Raw genomic sequence first — 21,595 nt, 5'->3', positions numbered from 1 at the left:
TGCAAGTAATTGCTTTTATTTTCATATACAAAACAGTTTTGAAATATACCATACCACAGCTTCTCCCCCTTAATATTTAAACAGAAACCAAAGCTTCAGCAGTAAAGTAAAATTCAGAAGTAAGAGAATCATTTACTTTTTATATGACAATGTTTTTTTTTCATCCAGACTACTAATAAGGAACGTTACAGCGTAGGCAACAACAACAACAAAACTAATAAAATAAAAATGCATAAGGTTATGGTTATAAACAGGGCTGCACATAAGTTTTTCAGCCTGGTTCTCATAAGAGCACCTGGAGACTTGGTTTGGTCCTCACACTTTCCTGACCCATTAAAATATAACTACATATAAAAAAAAAATTATAACAGTGACTATACATCATAACTGTGATTGCACTTTATTTACAGTTATGTAAAAAATAAAATAAAGAAAATAAAGTGTGATATTATATTTCCTGAAATACTATATATTTTCAAATAAAAACGGAGTATTAAACAAATATACAATTATTTTTTTAAAAATTCAGCATTTTTAAACTTAAAATCAGCAAACTTTTATTTTGGCGTGTTACTGGCAGGTAAGTATATGTTCTACCTGGTTTAGTGGAGTCGATTGAGGAATCAGTGAATGAATTGTCACAGTTTTGCTTTGTGCTTTGAAAACAGCAGTGCATTGCCTAGATTCATGCTTTCAGTTAGAATAGAAATCTTATACACTGCAAAAAAATGCTTTTCTTACTACTTTTTTATTTATTTTTTATCCAAAATATCTAAACATTTCCAAATTAAGTGAGTTTTTGCTTCAATATTTTGGCTGGAAACAAGACAGAAAAATCTAGCTAAGAATAGTTTTTTTTTTTTTTTTGCAATGTAAAGTACTACAGTTTGTTGATCTAAAATGTTAATTGTCCATTAACAGCTGCCAACCATGAGTGGTCTGAATTTATACAGCACATTTTTTATTTTGGTCGCTGGGTACCACTTATGTGCACCTCTAGTTATAGGTTATAATGAATGTATTTTTCATTTATATTTATATATAATATATATATTATTATTATTATTTTTATTTTTTCTTCAGGCCTGTTCAGTTTTCTTCTGATGTTTTATGCTTCCCCGTAGTCATTGTCAGTAACTGCAGTTGAGTTGGTGTCTGTAGGAAAAAAAAAAAAAAAACAAGTGTAAAAAGAGTTCAGTGTTAGTTTCTGTGTGGTGTTAAACTACTGAAGCTCAAGTCTGATCCAAATCTAATCCTGACCCCAAAATCATCAGTCAGGACACATCATCAGATTATCATCACATCAAGCACAAATATGATCAGAATATGTTTATGTAACTGCTAGAAACTCTCAATTAGCATTTATCAAGATGCATTTCACATTAATACCTGGAGTAAGATGTAGACACATGCACACACAGAAAACTATTCACTATATGCTGAGCAATGTGTAATATGCCACAACAGTCATCAGCAGAAAGATTGAGGAAGAGAAACTTTTTGGTTCATTTAAAAGTTTATTTACAATCATCCACAGCTCAGAAAAGCCTACATCTCATTCTTTGAGCTTCCATTTTTAGCAACCAGAGTTAAAGATGACTGAGCCAATAATTAATTGAAATACATTACGAAGCATTTTCTGTGCATTTATTTTCAGGTTTAGGTTTTGGTCAGACCTTTCATAAGATTCATCGCTGCTATAAATGAGTGAGTAACTGGTGAAACACACACCTTTAGTTTTGCTCCTGATGTTGATCACAATCACTGCTGCAGTCATGATGAAGAGACCAACAGCAATGAAGGAGGAAAAGCAGATGTATAATAAAGATGCTCCTTCTTCATGATGATCTGAGACTGCAGGGAAATACAATAACATACAATAAGTAAATACATAGTTAAAATATGGTTAGGCTTGAATGCACTGAAATATATTCTCATACAGACTCTCCAGTGATCAGCTCTATTATTAGTCTCTATTTATTAATGCCTAATTAAGCATCCTACAGTAGATATAAGATGAGGATGAAAGAGAGAGAGATAAAAATGTTTCAAAATAGGAAAATGCAAACATTTAGCAATAGTGTATGATAGACAGAAGTATCATCTAAATGTTCTTGCAGAGATGTGTTTACCTGACCCAGTGTAATTGTACGTCTGGATGCGCAGGTTCCTCACATCTAGATCAGAATAAATCTCATGAACACAGGTGAAGGAAGCAGGTGGACGCACAGTGACCAGAAACACACGCATATCTGAAGAACAGAAACAATGCAATGTAAGTGGTTCTATGGTGTAGTCCAGTTCACTCTCCACTGACAGATCAATAGAGTCCATTCCGTATGTCCTTCCAATCTTGCACAGCACGATCACTTGCTCTCGGTCCTCTGTCTGTCGGTACACTGTGATGTTGGGCTCTGGGACAGAAATACAGCACATCAACATTCAGCAATATTAACACGGACTGTATATTTTAGTAAACACTGCACACATTTAATCACCCAGTCACATTGTATTACAAATATTTATGACAGTATAACAACTTTAATAATCAATAACCATGTAACTATGGGATGCTTGGTATAAAATTGAATAAATTAATTCTAGAGTTCAGGTTTACTAACATGATCGTTCTGTATTTAAACATTTCTGTATTTTCCAACCTGAGAATTGTGAAATGGCCTTAAACAATTAATCTACAAAATGCTTAGTTGTCAAATTCAGTTTATTTCATGAATGTATTGCTTCAGACAACACAGCAGCACAATCTAGTGACTGTATACAAGACATCATCTGCATCTCAGACAGATGTTAACATTAAAGTTGTGGAGAAACAGTGAAGAAACAGATCTTTTCTTCTGTATTATGTGATGTTTTATTATATTATCAAAATATTTCTGCATGTTCTAATGGGTAATATTGTTTCAAATATGGTTAATATGGTTTGACACTAAATTAAATTAAATGTGTTCTTCTCTGAATTGAAGCGCTTCTCTCTGGATCTCAGTGCTGCTTGTGGATCAGTGAGTGAACATCTGCTGATAATTAGTTCATGTGACGCCATTAACACGGTTTCATTCTGCTTTGGCACATAAGCATTATATCAAACGTGTTATCATTCTATCAAGAGGAAATTGTAATTATTGTTATGGTTTTATCGCCCAGCACTAATTTCAAGAATCTTGTAATAAGAAGAAGGCAGAAAATCAAATAAATCGTACTGTCAGACTCGGTTTCATATTCCTCAAGTGCAGCTCCCTCAGTGTCTTCATGATCTGAATCTCCATTCTGTTCAACAAAGGCACAAGAAAACTTATTATATAAAAATGTACATTTATTTTTGTATACCAGATCTAAACCAGGACTAAAATAAGACAGACATTTTATATTAATTTTTTCTTTACAGTATATTTTTATACTATAGAATCATCAGCTACAATATACAATAATTATTAAAACATTATATTTCAAAATAAATAAAACTAACTATAAAAAAGTCACTCATCATCTGATATATTATACAAAAAAATTCAAATAAATAAACTTACTATCCAAAAGTCTAGGTTATCTGCTGTCGTCATCTGCCATGGATCTAGATAAAGCAAAGATGACAAATGACAATAATAAAATCTAGACAACTGAAGTTTTAATGTAAGTGATTGTCAGTGGGTGAGATCCTGGTTTTTCTGGGTTTCCATCGACTCAAGATCAGAAGAAAAAGATGACTCTGTTAATGGAAACAACAGGTGCCTTCACATCTTCTGCTCTTAATTACATGATTAATTTGAAGTCATTATGTCTATGTATTCCCTGCTATCTATGTAGTATATATATTTGTTCCAAACTGCAATACACCTGTATAAACTAAATTCAGTATTATTAAAACAATTAAGGGAACATTCAAATCAGATCTTAATTTAGCCATTCACTCTAATTTTATTTATTTTCTTTTTTTTTTTTTTTTTGCCTTATAAATGTAAAATGATTAGGTTTGATTAGGCAGAATGATGGCTTAAAGTTTGACAAGCAGATAAATAGAGTGGTTACATTTTTTCCATCTCCATCGCCAATAACAAAAATCGCACTGAATCCTGTCCACTCCAAACATATAGTAGATAAACACTAAATTTGATGCAAACTAATAGAATCCACTTACTGAAAGCTGACCAAAGGACCAATAGAAGGATGTAAAGCGGGTTCATGCTGTCACAGATCAGAGACTACAGCTTTCTGAGACGCACAGACAGCAAGGACTGAGTCTTAACACTTAACAGACTTCCTCTGTGTTTACAAGAAAAGTCAAAGTAGGTGTGAAAAGCAGAAGTGTCTCTCAAACATTAACATTACACTTATTAAACATTACTGCTGAGTTTCAAAAATCTGTCTGTGTTTAATAGATATTAAGACTACGGTTTACTAAGTAAAGCTATATTATAAAAATAAAAAAAAGTTTTTAGTTTAAACATAAAATTTTAATATGCACTTTAGGTCATCTAGATAGCTATTAATTTTACACAGTCTACAGACAGTGACGCACATGTGTGGCAGATGTGGTCTTCCTCTTCTACTTGGACAAACCCCACCGAGGTCAAATAAGACACCTCTTTGTACAACAGATACAATCTTTGTCCGAACCCCTCTCCAATAAATGATGATACAATTATATAAATCACCCCTTTAGTGGTTGTTTTGCAGCAGGCATAAGTGACCCTCAGTGTGCAGTACACATTGCAAGTCAGTGCTGCATCATAACCAGGCCCGGAATGGCCATCAGGAACACCGGGAAAAGTCCAAGTGGTGGCTGATTTAGCCCACTGCCCTGTTTGTTTGTTTTTAAATATATTTATTTCTTATTATTATCAGTGCTTGACAGTAATGTGCCACAACAATCATCAGCAGAAATATTGAGGAAGAGAAGCTATTCATTGACTTTAATGTCTGATTTTAAAATGGGTTTTAAAGGATGAATTTTGAGATTTTATGTTTTCAAGTTATCTTCCTGTTTATTTCACCATGGTGTCCGTGCAAGAGAAAAAAAAAAAAAAAAAAACAAGAAGACGCTCTCCGTACGGGGTTTTACAACTTGTTTAACATTCGTGTTATCATTTACTGCAGCTGTACCATTTTTGTTTCTCATATTTATTAGGAATAGTTCAAATGAAAATGTACTCATCTTCAAGCCCTCCAAGATGTAGATGAGTTTGTTTCATCATCGAAACAGATTTGGAGAAATTTTGCATAACATCAGTTGCTTTCCGGTGGATGCTCTGCAGTGAATGGGTGCCGTCAGAATGAGAGTCCAAACAGATGATAAAAACATCACAATAATCCACAAATGATCCACAGCACTCCAATGGAACATTCTTATCTTGTGAAGTGAGAAAGCTACCTGTTCATAAGAAAACAAAACCTACAAGAAACAAACAAGAAACAAGAAACAAAACCTACAATCTTGTTACTTCAAACTATTACTTCCAGACAAAATTTTAATCCATAATCATTTTCTATACTGAAAAATTCCATACATATAGTAAACATTAGGCTTCCTCCTCGTCCTGTTGTGGCATTCTACTACCCCCAGTGCTCTCCCCTCTTTAACCAGAGACATCTGGAAGCGTTTTCTGCTGCCTCCACATTGTTGCCTTCTTCGGTTAACACCTGTTATGCCCAGCGTGCCGCAGGCCTTGCTCAGGGAGAGTCTGGCAAACCTCCGCCTGCCCACCTCTACTGGCATACACCTGGTCCTCCAAACAAAAGTGTACAAAGTATTCAGTGTTAGTTAGTTTCTGTGTTCTGTTAAACTACTGAAGCTCAAGTCCAAATCTAATCCTGATCCCAAAATCATCAGTCAGGACACACCAAACCGAACCTCATCAGATTATCATCACATCAAGCACAAATATGATCAGAATATGTATAAATGCTAGAGGTCAAAATGCATCTCACATTTTTTACTAGTGTGAGGTTTTTAAATAGACACATATATATACTGAGCGCCTACTGTGTAACAACTGACATCAGCAGAAATATTGAGGAAGTGGAACTATTCATTGACTTTAATCTACAGCTCTGTAAGCCAAAGCCAGCATGTTAGTCATTGATCTTCTCATAAGGCTTCTTTAGAAGCCAGAGTAAATTATTAATAAGCCAGTAATAAAAATTAAGTACATAGAAAAGCATTCTGAAATGCTCTCAGCATAGTGTGTATGCATTTTCATTAGATTTTAATTTGACTGGTCATCAGGTCTTTCATAACATTCATCGCTGTTCACATTCTGTGAAGTAAACATGTACAAACTTTGTAAACCTATGTAAAGTTTACATTTTATGAAGTAAATGTAAAAAGAATAAGTTATGAATGTCTTAATTTAAATAACCATCAAATTATACACAGATGAAAATAAACCGGCAAGAGTTCAGAATCAGAAGAGCGACTGCTACAGTTTTGTCAAAGCAGACTTGGATGAAACATACTTCCTGTTATGCAAACTGACTAAACTAAAATAGAGACAATACTAAGAAATTTCCACAAGTGTGCTTGTTGATTGACAGCTGTCAGCATTTCAAAGATATTTCATTAATATCTTAATATGTGTGTTATCTTCCAGTTTAATTCACCATGGTGTCCGAGGTTACGTGCAAGAGAAAATAAAAAAATAAAACAAGAAGCTGCTCTCCGTAAAGAGTTTACAGCTTTGTTCAACATTCATTCAAAGTTTTCATTTTTCCTGCGGCTGATGCATTTTTGTCTCTTATATTTATTAGGAATAGTTCAAATGAAAATGTACTCACCTTCAAGCTGTAGATGAGTTTATTTCATCATTGGAACAGATTTGGAGAAATTTTGCATAACATCAGTTGATTTCCAATGGATGCTCTGCAGTGAATGGGTGCCGTCAGAATGAGAGTCCAAACAGCTGATAAAAGCCTCCAATACAACATTCTTATCTTGTGAAGCGAGAAAGCTACTTGTTGATGTTTTGTAACTTCAAACTGCTGCTTCCCGCTAAAATTTGAGTCCATAATCATTTTATAAACTGAAAATCCATACACATAGTAAACATAAGGCTTCTCTTTCCATGTGTAGTTCACTCTCATAATGGGCTCAATCATATGCTCTAGAACAAGACAAAACACCTGATTTCACAAACCACATTCAGCATTTTTCAGTATTGCGTAATAATGATGACTTACAGTCTTAACACTGCCAGATGAACAGCATGTTTTAAATGTAGTAAATCACATCCAGCCACCTAGAGGTCACGACCTCACTTCTAGTAGCCTAGTTAAAAAACATTAGCCTTCACAGAAGCTTCTGGAAAGTTCCAGTCAATAATGTACAGTACCACATCAATAGAGCAGAAACAAGACAAACTCACCTGATTCACACACGCTGAGAAACACATTAAGTGTACATTAAAGTAAATGAAATACTGTTGTTAAAATTAGTTTCGTCCTTTAGATAAGATGTTAAACCCATGTCCCTTTAGATAAGATGTTAAACCCATGTGGTCCCAGTATATATTTAGAAAAGAGCAGAGGTGTGACCTCGAGATCCTGGCCAAATCTGTCTATTGGCCTCTGACCATCATGGCTTCCTAACAATCTCCATATCTCCTGATTGCCTTCATCACTCTGTCTCCTCTCCACCAATAAGCTGGTGTGTGGTGGATGTTCTGGCATACTATTGCTGCTGACAAATTCATATTTAGACTTAACACAGGATTAATCACACAAGAAATGTAGACTGACTAAATATATTGATCAGAATGTAACATCTTAATACGCAATGAGCAAAAAGTCAACATGAAAGCTATCACAAGGGAATGAAAGTATGTGCATTTCTGTTTCCTTTTTATCTATCACCATATGTGTCCCTGGACCACAAAACCAAAGTGTTAATTTTTCAAAATTGAGATTTATACATCATCTGAAAGCTGAATAAATAAGATTTCGATTGATGTATGGTTTGTTAGGATATTTGGCTGAAATACAACAATTTGAAAATCTGGAATCCAGCATTTTTGGTATATAAGTTTAGTATACCACCCCTATTAGTCAAATACACACATATTATATATTAAAAAAAAAAAAAATCCTTAATTGAGGGCTGAGTCCCCCTAAAATGAAAATCCTAGACTCGAGTAACACCCCTGGGATGAGCAATGTGTTTGGTGAATGCAATAACTTCATCCAGCCACAGGAGGTCGCCATAAAGCTTCAGGACTTTTAAAAAAGAAAAAGAAAAAAACTAGTGTAGCTAAACTTGCTAAAGCTACCCAATGAATTTATGGAATGGTTTAAGAAAAAAAGCTAAGATTTTTGTTGCACAAATGGCCATGAAATGGAATATATGACAATCTGTGATCAGCTGATGTTGCTGGAATTACTGGAAATGCTTTACAGGAAGATTACAACTACTAACCCGAGAACAGTCAGAGAGTAAGGCTAACATCATAGGCTACTTATTATTGACAGAGATGAAAAATAAAAAAAAATAAAAAATAGGCTGTGAGGGATTGAAATACAGTGTGTTCAATTGATTGTACTGTTGTTCGATAATATGCCGATTGTTCAGCTTCTGAAAGTTCTAACATCTCTCAGTAGACAATCTCACACTGAACCATAAATGACGTGATCTAGGATATTTGAATAATGCAAATTGTATTTGATGGTCCTTACTACAGATATTAAGATCTATGGGGCGTGGTTGGATCCAGATCCAACTCTCCCACCTTACATATACCTAAACCTACCAGTCTCCACCCCAGATCCCTAAACCCACTGAACTCCACCCCAAAACCTACACGTCTCCACCCAGCCAACATGTCCATGTGGGACCCACATGGGATTTATCTGGACTATGTGGGTGTCAACTGGGCATGGGCTCAGAGTGGGCACTTTGATGGGCTGAATGTGGGCCCCAGCTTGGATACAGTTATGGGCCCCACCCAGTTAGGCTGCCCGTTATTGTTTATTTGTGGGTCCCAAATGGGCCACATTTGGGCTATATTAGGATATATATTTATAGTTATATACATTATTTATTTATTTTTTATTTATTTTTTTTTTTTTGTAGATTATTTATTTCTATGAAGTTATGGGTAGCTACATAATCCTAACAATTAAATTGATTTAATTGTATGTATTTCATGTTTTATATAATTTAGTGTTATATCATAATGTAACAATACAACATTATTTATTTCATGAATAATCCTATTTTATTTTATTTATAAGTATCTCAAAGGGTTTTCTTATAATCTAAAAGCACTTGTGTTATGCGGTCATTGAGTCACGCGATGATTGGCGTGTCTGTCTTCCCGCCCCTTTTCATTCAAAAAAAAAAACCGGTTGGTACTCTCTCAACACGGTCTGCGTCTGCGTGTCAATGGATAAACTTTTTAAACTATCAAGGTAAGATAATTATATTTCGCTTTATATTAGCCGAATTACTGCTGCTGTTATATAATCGGATGTACATATTTTTAACAAATATCACTAATGAAACTTAACGAAGCCAGTCAGGATTGAACTGTCGTAGCTGAATGGTTAACGTTAACGTTTTATAAAAAGTTAAAATGTTGGCAGTTTACTTAGCAAACGTAGGATGTTTTATTTATACATTCATTGGGCAGAGGCTTAAAACAAGTTTCAATGCTTTTGAATGTTTTTGAACGCCCATAAGCGTTTTCACTTCCATAAAAACGCTTTTAATGTGAGCGCATACAGGCACGTCTGCTTCAGAATAGATTAAAAATTATATCTTTGTAGGCAAACATGTCGGGTGTGCCAGTGGAAAATAAATGGTGTAAATATAAAAGTTTGAAGAGTTAATGTGCTTAATTAGGGAACAGATATCAGCTGTGTCGTGCTCCGGAGGTTATCTCAAAACCTCACGATGGTCCAGCCGATCAGCCAGCTCCACTGCGGGAGGGAAATGCTAGTAAGCACGGCTTAATTGATAAAAACAAACGAGACGACTCCAGGTGTTTTAACCACAGCTACTTTATTTGGTCACCGAAAGGGCCTTGATAGAGAGTTGCATCTCCGACGTGTTGCCAGATCCAGATATTATAAGTGTCTTTTTGGAGAGCATAAAATGTATAACGTTAGGTTACAGGAAGAAATATGCCAACTCTGGTCACGAAGAATGCTATGCTATTTCATTCAGTTTGGTAGTAAACCTTTTACAAAAATCCTGATAAAAGCATTCATGAGAGCAAGTTCTTATTATCCATAGCTATAGCAATGCTTTTTAATGAACGTTATTACAGTAATAAGCATTCTTGCATGAATAATAAATTTATCAGCACCAGAGTTGGGTATAACGCGTTACAAAGTTACTGTATTCTAATTACTTTTCGTGATAACGCAGTAATGTAACTCATTACATTTAAAATAAATGTAATTTGATTACAGTTACTGATGTCAATAAAATTACGTTACTTGCGTTACAAATGTATTGGTAAGAAAAAATATCAAAGTAAATAAATTAAAATGCATTTCTAATCACGTTTTGGCGCGGCTGCGTCAGTTATTGAGCATGCGCTTTAATGAATTACCGGAGAACTCGTGCTGTTAAAATGGACGGAGATTTTTGTTCAAGATCGGGAGGGAAGGTAACTTCTGGACAGGTGAAGAGAGCTGTAGCAGCGTGTGTGGTGGAGGAAATGCTGCGCTTGTCGACTGTGGAATCGCAGTCATTTAGAGACTTGCTTACGATGATAGTGACGGACAGCTCTGTACCCTTGCAGGACCGAAAGACATTTAGAGGGCTGTCACTTTTGGAGGGCTGTCACTTTTGTGTAAAAAGCATTTTCGATTTTTAAGACATAAGTGTTCATTGAATTGATTGTAAAATCGATTTTCCATGTCTAAAAAAAAGACGTTTCCTTTTTTTTCAACGCCACATAGAGCGCTTGGAAACGCACAAGTCAGCAATATTTCTTATTTATTGGCATTAGAGCTTTAATCTGGCCTTAAAAGTTAGGCCCGACAGGACCCGAGCTCGACAGGTTTAGCCCGAGCCCGAGAAGTATTACATTTTGATTGACAGCTTTTTAAAAGCCCGAACCCGTGTGCAGCGCAGCCCGACATTCAGATATGCGCATACACACACAGCTCTTTTGCCTTTTGTCAACGAGTCATTTATACATGTTTTAACATACTTTATTCATAACTAACGTAGACTAGGCCACTTGGAAGTTGGAATAAAGAAATAAAATAAGTCCTCTGTAACATCGTAACATCTCAGCACTCTAAATAGACATAGACTCATTTAGCCTATAAATAAAAAAAACGCACCAATAAAAACGAGTATTTTTTAACAGATGAAATTAAGATAAATTTTTAATTAAGATGGGTATTTGGCAATAACGAAATTAAGATAAAGGCTCCGCCGGGTTTGCTTCTCCACATATCAGCTGACATTTAATATAGAATAATGCCAACATTAGCGTAAATACTCAGTCCACATTATGCATTTAAGCCTTAATGAATATATAGTTATCATTTGAAAAACCTTTACACACAGAGATTAGGCTCTGTATTAGAAGCGTTTTTTTTATTTATAGGCTAAATGAGTCTATGTCTATTTAGAGTGCTGAGATGTTACGATGTTACAGAGGACTTATTTTATTTCTTTATTCCAACTTCCAAGTGGCCTAGTCTACGTTAGTTATGAATAAAGTATGTTAAAACATGTATAAATGACTCGTTGACAAAAGGCAAAAGAGCTGTGTGTGTATGCGCATATCTGAATGTCGGGCTGCGCTGCACACGGGTTCGGGCTTTTAAAAAGCTGTCAATCAAAATGTAATACTTCTCGGGCTCGGGCTAAACCTGTCGAGCTCGGGTCCTGTCGGGCCTAACTTTTAAGGCCAGATTAAAGCTCTAATGCCAATAAATAAGAAATATTGCTGACTTGTGCGTTTCCAAGCGCTCTATGGCGTTGAAAAAAAAGGAAACTGATGATGCGTCATTATTCACTCATTATTCTCATTATAAACATGGTCAAAACTTTTCCACACCTCAGAACTTTGCTTTAGTTGCTGGTGCAACCAAAACGTATTTTCGCCAGAGGCAAGCCTCCGTTGCATCTACTCAGCATCCATTTCACATCTTTCTCGCGCTAATCGAAACACATCACATGAACATGATATAAAGTAAGCCATAACACAAGTTTTTTACATCTATATTTTTTAATTGTTTAATTATTTTTAAATAAATCGATAATTATTTCAAAATCGATTCCCTATTTTCATTTTCGAAACTTTTTTTGGTTGGTCCGATCGATTGTGCAATCGATTTTCGAACGAAAAGTGACAGCCCTATGCGGGTATGGAGTATGTACTTAAAAAAAACATTCGATCTTTTGGAATATGTCTCCACAACCGCAGACATCTGGACTTGTAATAATAGAAGCTTCCTTGGAATGACACCCATGTAGTTAAGACATACTGTAGATACATTTAAAAAGACTACAGTTTTCATTGTTAGGCAAGTTTGTTAAGAATGTTAAGTTATAGAAATGCATTGCATTTTTAATTCAAGTTGCTGTTTTCATATTTCTCTAATATTTTTTCAGTCAATATTAAATTACGGAAAGAACTTCACTTTGTTTGTAGTTTTTTTCCTTGTATGTTTAATAGGTTTTCAAAGTAACTTGAAAGTAAAGTAATTAGTAATCTGATTACTTTTTAAATGCAGTAATCAGTAATGTAATCAAATTACAATTTTAGAGCAGTAATTAGTAATTTGTAGTGGATTACTTTTTTTGAGTAACTTACCCAACACTGATCAGCACCTAACATGTAGTAAAGTATCAAATTGGGATAAACTAAAATAATGTCTGATTTATTAATGTCCATTCCCCCGAAAAACAGACGGCACAGAGAGTGTAATGAGTTGCATTTTAGGTGTTAGTAATTTTTAGGTGTTAACAAACATCTCCCCGTGCGATGGCATGACACCGTGACAGATTTATTGTGAAGATGAAAGCCCACCAGAGTGTGGTAAGTTAACTTTAACTTTATACCTTTTATTCTGATGATGTTTGCTAGATATAAAGCTACATTATTTTTATAAAAAATATAGTGTGAGCGAACTCTGTGAAGCTGTGCTAACTGGCCTTTTCCTCCCGCAGCGTGGCTGTCAGACCAGAGAGAGACTCGTCGTATAGTCCAGTGGTCCCCAACCTTTTTAGCACCAAGGACCGGTTTAATGTCAGAAAAAATTTTCACGGACCGCGTTTTAAGTTGTGACGGATAAATACAAAATAAAATGATACGACTGGCATAAAAACTGTGGTATATTGTCAATATAATAATAAACATGAATCCACTGTGAATTTGGATAAAACTTTATTAGCAGCATCCTCGTAACATCGTGCCAACAACATAACATGAATAACATCCTCTCTGCCCCATAACCCACTTTTTTTCACTAATTATGGTCACTATGGTGACGTTTAAACATGCCTAAAAAATAAGATGCACCACAAAAAGGAATATAAAATCCATGAAAATAACACAGAGCATCCGGTCTTTTTCCAAAATAAAAGCTCGTTATGGCTCAGCGCACTTCTAAATCCACTTCTGTTATTTGTTTTGCTCACGGCTCTTCTGGTCCAGTCTGGTGTTGTTTTTGTGTTGAAAATGTAAAAAAAAAAAATATATATATAATGAGCGAGTACATCATGAATCCATTTTCCAAACCATGTTTTTGTCTTATCCTGAATCACTACGGTACACCTATAATAAGTGTTTATATTCAGACTATTTTAGTCTGGTTGGGGTCGACAACGCTACAGAGTAGCACAGTACCTGCGTGACTCGTAATAGATGTAAACAGAGAGAAGTAGCTCCGGCTACAATGTTCTTCCGCCAGACGGGAGCGCCAAAAGTTACCAACTGCAGCTTTAATGTAAATTATTTATTCCTTCTTGCGCGGCCTGGTACCAAATGACACGCGGACCGGTGGTTGGGGACCACTGATATAGTCCTTTTACTTGCTTACTTTCCCAGTAAACTAGTATTTTCCTTCCACAGTGGCACCAGCAGACCAATAGGGAGACTCGTGAAGACCTAAAAGTCGTACGAGTATGTTATATAGATACAGGTAGGTGAACTTTAAAACACTTGAAGTCGTCTTGTTTGTTTTATCAATTAAGCCGTGCTAGCAATTAACTAGCATTTCCCTCCCGCAGTGGTGCTGACTGACCAGCTGGACCATCGTGAGGCAGACGGGAAGAGTCATCGCCATAAAGAAGACCATTTTATATGTTTTGAGATATGAGTTCAATGAATATTGTTGTATAGTTTTACTAATTAAGTACATTAACTCTTCAAACTTTTATTTTTATATTTACACCATTTATTTTCCATTAGCACAATGTTATCTATGATTTTACTTGTAGGCTATATGTATATTCATTGATGAAACATGGTTAATATTCTGGTAATTCTGTGTTGTTAAAGTTCAGCTTTGAAAAATAAAAGATGAATCATGAATAAAGCTGTTGGTGAGAAGCAATAACTTGTGTTACTGAATATATAATAAAATAATAGTACTTTTAAAATTAAATTTCTATACTGAATAGTGTCACTTTTAACTTATAGTTCATATTACCTTTAGTAGTATAACTTGGGCAAATATATGAAGTACTGGCACAACTTAATTATAACCACACATGCTTTTTAATGCTTTTGTAAATGTTTTAGTAGTATTTTAAAATAATTGCCTTTTCTGTTTTTCTTTCTTTACTGTTTTTTATTTTTAGGTATGAAGCTGAGAAGTCTGCACAGGCCCAGGAATAACACCATTTCATCCTGTTCTGTTCAAGTATTTTTGTATTAACACTTTCTGTGAAGCCCATATTATACATTATAAGGGTATTCTTAAAGCATTATAAGGGAATGCATTATAATACAACTTATAATATGTTGGATCATCTCATGAATATTCATAAGAACAGGTTTAATATATTTACTTATTTGTGGTTGTAGCTTTTAAGAATATGATTATTTATAACATAATGAAAACGTTGCATCCACATTTACAATGGATTATATTTCTCATAGTTATAATGTATTATAAGTCTCATATCTTGCCATTGTTCTGATGCTACTTAAAGCGGTCAAAGAGTAAAAATAATAATAATTTTTAAAAAATTCATTCAAACAGCCATAAGATCAGATGAATTTGTAATATGACACATTTGCTTTGAACTATTTTTATTGTAATATCAGTTTGATTATTTTGATGGTACCCCTAAGACAGCTGTTGGGTAACTCTGCAACTATATCAACTAGCGGTCATTGGAGTATTACTATGTCTGCTACTGTAAATATATGGTAACACTTTATTTTGATGGTCAACCAACAGATAAACTGACATACAGTAGGTGTCTTTGCAAGTACGTCAGCTTATTCTACCATACTAGATTCTACCATTCTTGAGCATATTAATACTCTAATGAGAGTTAGTTGGGATGTAGTGGCAAAGCTGCTTATAATCGATTAAGGGGACCATCAAAATAAAATGTTACCATATAAAAGACTGCATTTTTTTTTTTCAGTTAAGAGTATTAAGCTCACATCAAATAACATTAGCTCCAAAGGAAACACTCAAGTAAAACTCAACATCTAACCACTCACAAGCTATAATAAGATACTGTGCAGATTTTAAACAATGTCAAGATATGATACAGTCCATTATACTCTAAATTAAGTAGATTTAATATGGTGTTCATAGTGTTATAAATATTAATACTCTTTAACTTATAACTATGATGAATTATATTATGTATTGTATTATGATGTATTATAATTGTTATGATTATTCATGAGTTGACATAACATATTATACGTTTTTTTATAATGCTTTATGCATTCATTATAATGCCTTAAGAGTACCCTTATAATGTATTATAAATATGGGCTTCATAGAAAGTTACCGTGTTTTTATCCTGTTTTGTTTTATTTTGTTTTACCCAATAAAAAATGTGATTTAGAGATTCTGAGTTGAAATCATTTTCTTCACATTTGTAATATTTTAACATGTAATTTCAAATGTATTAAGCACCAATTGTTTAGATAAATAAAACATTTTAATTTAGAGTTTAATTGCATATTAACACATTAACTTTATCCAGAGGAATTAATAAAGAAATATAAATGGGGCCCAGTTCTGACCCACTGTGGTCCCACTATAACCCCATTAAAGGGCCATTTGTGCGTCTAGTGTAACCACCAATCTAGGCCCCACAAGGGTTTGTATTTGGACCAACTTGGCCCAAGTTATTAGAAGCCATTTGGGACCCAAGGGGTCCACCCCATGATCCCCTAAACCCACCCATCTCCACCCCTAAACTTACCTGTCTCGACCCCCTGATCCCAAAACCCACCCATCTCCATCCCTTAACCTACCCATCTCCACCCTGATCCCCTAAACCCAACCATTTCCACCCATTGGTCCCCTAAACCCACCCATCTCCACCCATAAACCTACCAGTCTCCACCCCCTGGTCCCCTAAACCCACCCATAAACCTACCAGGGGGTGGCCCTGGTCCCCTAAACCCACCCATCTCCACCCATAAACCTACCAGTCTCCACCCCCTGGTCCCCTAAACCCACCCATCTCCACCCATAAACCTGCTCGTCTCTACCCACCGATCCCTAAACCTACTCGCCTCCATCACCTGATCCCTGAACCTACCAGTCTCCACCCCCAGATGCTCTTCACCCACCCATCTCCACCCCTTAACCTACCCATCTCCACCCCCACATCCCCTAAACCCACCCATCTCCACCCTTAAAGCTACCTGTCTCCACCCCCTGATCCCCTAAACCCACCCATCTCCACCCCTAAACCTACCCGTTTCCACCCCCTGATCCCTAAACCTACTCGCCTCCATCACCTGATCCCTAAACCTACCAGTCTCCACCCCCAGATGCACTTCACCCACCCATCTCCACCCCTTAACCTACCCGTCTCCACCCCCTGATCCCCTAAACCCACCCATCTCCACCCCTAAACCTACCTGTCTCCACCCCCTGATCCCTAAACCCACCCATCTCCACCCCCTGATCCCCTAAACCCACCCATCTCCACCCCTAAACCTACCCGTCTCCACCCCCTGATCCCTAAACACACCCATCTCCACCCATTATGAAAGTGAATAGGATCCAAGAATAGTCTGTATATTAACATTATTACAAATATACTCCTTTGTGCTCAGTAGCACAAATACATTTTTACAGGTTTAGAACAAGTCGATGTTGAGTAAATTATGAAAATGTCAATTTTTGGGTGAACTATCACTTAAAGCCAGGTACTGTGATTGTATTTAATAAAGTACCACTGTACTGGAACACCATGGTGCCATCTACAAAATACTTTTCTACTTTTTGTAAATAGGGGGTGGAGAATTTATCAGTTTCTCCTGAGCATCTGACTGACTTCAGTGTTGTGTTTTGCAGATGATGAGCGAGGTGACCATGAGACCGGACACCCTTCAGTACAGTGATGCCTGAAGTCCAGGCATTGACAGACCACACTGATACCTCAGGGGATAAACATTTTTTACACAAGGCAACACAGTACTGCAGTAAAGATCCCTTAGCCCTTGCCATCCTCAAGAATGGCACTAGCTCTTTATTGTACACTGTTAAATTCAACACTTTCAATTTTAAGATGCACGTAATGGAATAAAATTCTGATGACCATGATGTAGCTGAAGTTGAATTTTCTTCAAGGAGATCTTGCTAAATGCTTTGAGGAGGAGCACAAGTCTGCATTCCATGTCATTTTTAGCTTTCGGTTTAATGTACAAGCACTCTGCCAACTTTTCTGCTGTGCAGGTAACGTTACTGATATGCCTCAGTAATTTTTATATCCCGCATCCAAGACCCGTCTACTCCAAGCACCAATTGCATGCCACTTCTTCATTTCATCCTCCCACTGTGTCATACACTCTTGAAGAGAGTAGATGAAAACTATATTAGAAGACTGAGAGCCGGTTTGATTCCACATGCTGTGCCTTGGTGCGTAGTCTTAAACCTTCTGCTGGGTTGGACCTGTTTGGCTTTGCATATCTGCAATTTGGTTGTTGGCATCTCAAACCATCAGTGTGGTTGGCCCAGCATGTGGTGCAATGCTGACGCCTTCAGGGACAGTATTCAAGCAGTTTCGGCCCAGATCTGGCCCGCATGGGTTTCACGTGTGGACCAAATGTGGGCCGGTTCTGGGCCGAAATTGCTTGCTGTCTGGGTTCAACCTGTCTGTCCTATTGGGGCAGTGAGGATCTGTGTGTCTGTGTGGTTAGGACAGCAGTATACAGTATAATTATGAGTTTTTTACGAAGTGCTTGTGTTCAAACAGGCAGGCATTTGTCTTTACTCATGGATCAAACACTTGTTAGCGTGACTGGGCTAGAATAGTGATGCGTTTGTACTAGGATCTTATGGAAATTTATAAACCGACTTGTAGAACAGGTTTATTATTATAGGACACCTGTATTGAGTCATAATGTGCTTGCTGAACTGTGTTTTACAACACTCTCTGCTGGTGGATTGTATCCATAATGTCAGATTTTGTTAGATAATGGTTTGAATTTTACTGCAGACAGTAAAAAAAGAGTGGGCTGAAAAGGATGATGGGATACATGAAGGCGGTCTTAGCTGCTTTGTGCACAGATTTCACTGGATTTCATTGTTTCTTGTTCTTTTTAATGCCTAAGATACTGGTCAGTTGAACTTGTGCGGTTATAAATCTTCAAAACAGAAGTTTCTGGAGAGTTCCAGTGTCCCTAGTGTAAGTCACTGAAACAGAAAAAAGACACACACTTCATTCAAACATGATGAGAAACACAATATGGCATGTACTCATTAAAGCTAATCAAATACTGTTGAAGAATTTAAACAGTGTTACTTCCCTGTGGTAACGGGGCAGATCTCAGTTGGGTCTGTACTTACTGTCAGGAGCTGAAACCACCAGAACCATCAATCATCCATCTTTACAAACCTGTTGGAAGGTAATAGAAATCAAAGAGTGTTAAGGCATTCAAGGTATTGAGACAGTGATAAAGTTATTGGCAGAGTTTTGTTGGTTTGTTCTGCTCACAGGAAACTGTTTACATTAATTTGATCAAGACAAAGCACACAAACATACATCTCCCCCTCTTGTTGTTCTGAATATATAATATCTTGTGTGCAACACATACAATATCCATCTGACAGTATTCACATACAGTATTCCACACTGAATATGAAATGAGTAACAAAGAGGCACTCCATTGCCTCCATCACATCCATTTCTGCGCTCACAATGTTGACACCCCTCCAATGTTGGCTCTTTTTGCATGGAGGGGGTTTGAAGCTTCTTGTAAAACTATAGTCAGAGTTGGCTTTACTGATTCCTGCAAGTTAGAAAACATATAAATTATTTGTGAAATAACTTAGAATCTTGCATACTTTCTTCCAAACGATTAGGGATGTGACTGACCATTTTTTACCACAGTGGTAAGGGCCAATTCACTGGTTAGGTTGCACACACAACTCACAAACAATCATGACCACAGAAACATCAAGATCAATGCAATATTCATTAATAAAATAGCTTGGATAGCATACTGAAAAACTAAAAACCAAAAATGTATCCGTTTTTGATTTAACTAAACTTGCAGCTTGATTATTGAAAAGACACTACACAAACATTATTCACACATGCAGTTTCTCACTTTCTCGGTTAATAAAAAAAAAAAAAAATGCTATTCGTTCAAGCTACATCATTTCTGTATCTGATTTAAAGCATGCAGAATGCTAGATCTAAAGGCCTGTTGCCAAAAAAAAAAAATGCATCAGTGGTTTTTTGCCTATATGCATTTCATTTAAATTGTGCAAATGTTTTTGTGAGAAACTGAGCAGCCGCTCTCAATTTTAACATCTTTATATTTCTCCTGATATTACAAAACAACTGTCAATAAGAGTAAAACATTCTTCATTAGAACATTATTCTACAAGAGCAAGACATTTTTATTTAATTGTGTTATCACATTCACAGAGCTGAATGCAATCAAGTGATTGTGGCTGTCAATTCTTTAAAACTATGGCATCTCAAATATCTGCTCATCACAATGAACGTCATACAGCTTGGAACTCAAGTTCAGATAATTTCCTGATGTATCATATCGATCACAAGTGCAGTATGGAGTACCTCAAGGCTCAGTACTAGGGCCGCTACTCTTCACGCTTTATATGTTACCCTTGGGAGATATCTTCAGGGTACATGGTGTTAGCGTTCACTGTTATGCTGATGATACTCAGCTCTACATTTCTTCATGGCCCGGTGAAACACACCAATTTGAAAAACTAATGGAATGCATAGTCGATATAAAAAAAACTCAATGACAAGTAATTTCTTACTGCTAAATTCAGAAAAACCAGGTGTTAATTATAGGACCTAAAAACTCTGCTTGTAATAACCTAGAACACTGTCTAAGACTTGATGGTTGCTCTGTTAATTCTTCATCAGTAAGGAACCTAGGTGTGCTATTTGATAGCAATCTTTCCTTAGAAAGCCACGTTTCTAGCATTTGTAAAACTGCATTTTTCCATCTCAAAAATATCTAAATTTCGTCAAATGCAGAAATGTTAATCCATGCATTTATGTCCTCAAGGTTAGATTACTGGAATGCTTTATTGGGTGGTTGTTCTGCACGCTTAGTAAACAAACTACAGCTAGTCCAAAATGCAGCAGCAAGAGTTCTTACTAGAACCAGGAAGTATGACCATATTAGCCCGGTCCTGTCCACACTGCACTGGCTCCCTCTCAAACATCGTATAGATTTTAAGATATTGCTTATTACTTATAAAGCCCTGAATGGTTTAGCACCTGAGTATTTGAATGAGCTCCTTTTACATTATAATCCTCTATGTCCGCAAAACTCAGGCAATTTGATAATACCTAGAATATCAAAATCAACTGCGGGCGGCAGATCCTTTTCCTATTTGGCGCCTAAACTCTGGAATAACCTACCTAACATTGTTCGGGAGGCAGACACACTCTTGCAGTTTAAATCTAGATTGACCGAGGTCACCGTGGCCACCAGATCCAGTACGTATCCAGACCAGATGGTGGATCAGCACCTAGAAAGGACCTCTTCTGCCCTGAAAGACAGCGGAGACCAGGACAACTAGAGCCCAGATACAGATCCCCTGTAAAGACCTTGTCTCAGAGGACCACCAGGACAAGACCACAGGAAACAGATGATTCTTCTGCACAATCTGACTTAGCTGCAGCCTGGAATTGAACTACTGGTTTTCGTCTGGTCAGAGGAGAACTGACCCCCCAACTGAGCCTGGTTTCTCCCAAGGTTTTTTTCTCCATTCTGTCACCGATGGAGTTTCGGTTCCTTGCCGCTGTCGCCTCTGGCTTGCTTAGTTGGGGTCACTTCATCTACAGCGATATCGTTGACTTGATTGCAAATAAATGCACAGACACTATTTAACTGAACAGTGATGGCATCACCAAATTCAATGATGAACTGCCTTTAACTATCATTTTGCATTATTGACACACTGTTTTCCTAATTAA

At 36.4% G+C, this 21,595-nt stretch overlaps 1 protein-coding gene across 2 annotated transcripts; it reads right to left on the bottom strand.

The window, feature by feature from the left end:
• Positions 1–850: 850 nt before the first annotated feature.
• Positions 851–4,296, bottom strand: LOC113111810 (uncharacterized). Of its 2 annotated transcripts, none has more exons than XM_026276906.1 (6): positions 4,154–4,296; positions 3,546–3,589; positions 3,219–3,285; positions 2,133–2,414; positions 1,732–1,854; positions 851–1,155 (listed from the first exon to the last, which is right to left on the bottom strand). In XM_026276906.1, the coding sequence occupies exons 1-6, from the start codon at positions 4,197–4,199 to the stop codon at positions 1,109–1,111; spliced, it is 609 nt and encodes a 202-aa protein (XP_026132691.1). In that variant the 5' UTR covers positions 4,200–4,296; the 3' UTR covers positions 851–1,108. The 2 variants fall into 2 exon arrangements, with proteins under 2 accessions (XP_026132691.1, XP_026132692.1); XM_026276907.1 differs by having other exon boundaries at positions 3,546–3,724; positions 4,154–4,293.
• Positions 4,297–21,595: the final 17,299 nt, after the last annotated feature.

The sequence above is a fragment of the Carassius auratus genome, chromosome 12 (genome assembly GCF_003368295.1).
Source record: "Carassius auratus strain Wakin chromosome 12, ASM336829v1, whole genome shotgun sequence".
In the NCBI taxonomy this organism is placed as follows: Eukaryota; Metazoa; Chordata; class Actinopteri; order Cypriniformes; family Cyprinidae; genus Carassius; species Carassius auratus.
Note: the sequence above shows the minus strand (reverse complement) of the source record. Positions and strands in the feature narration are given on the sequence as shown.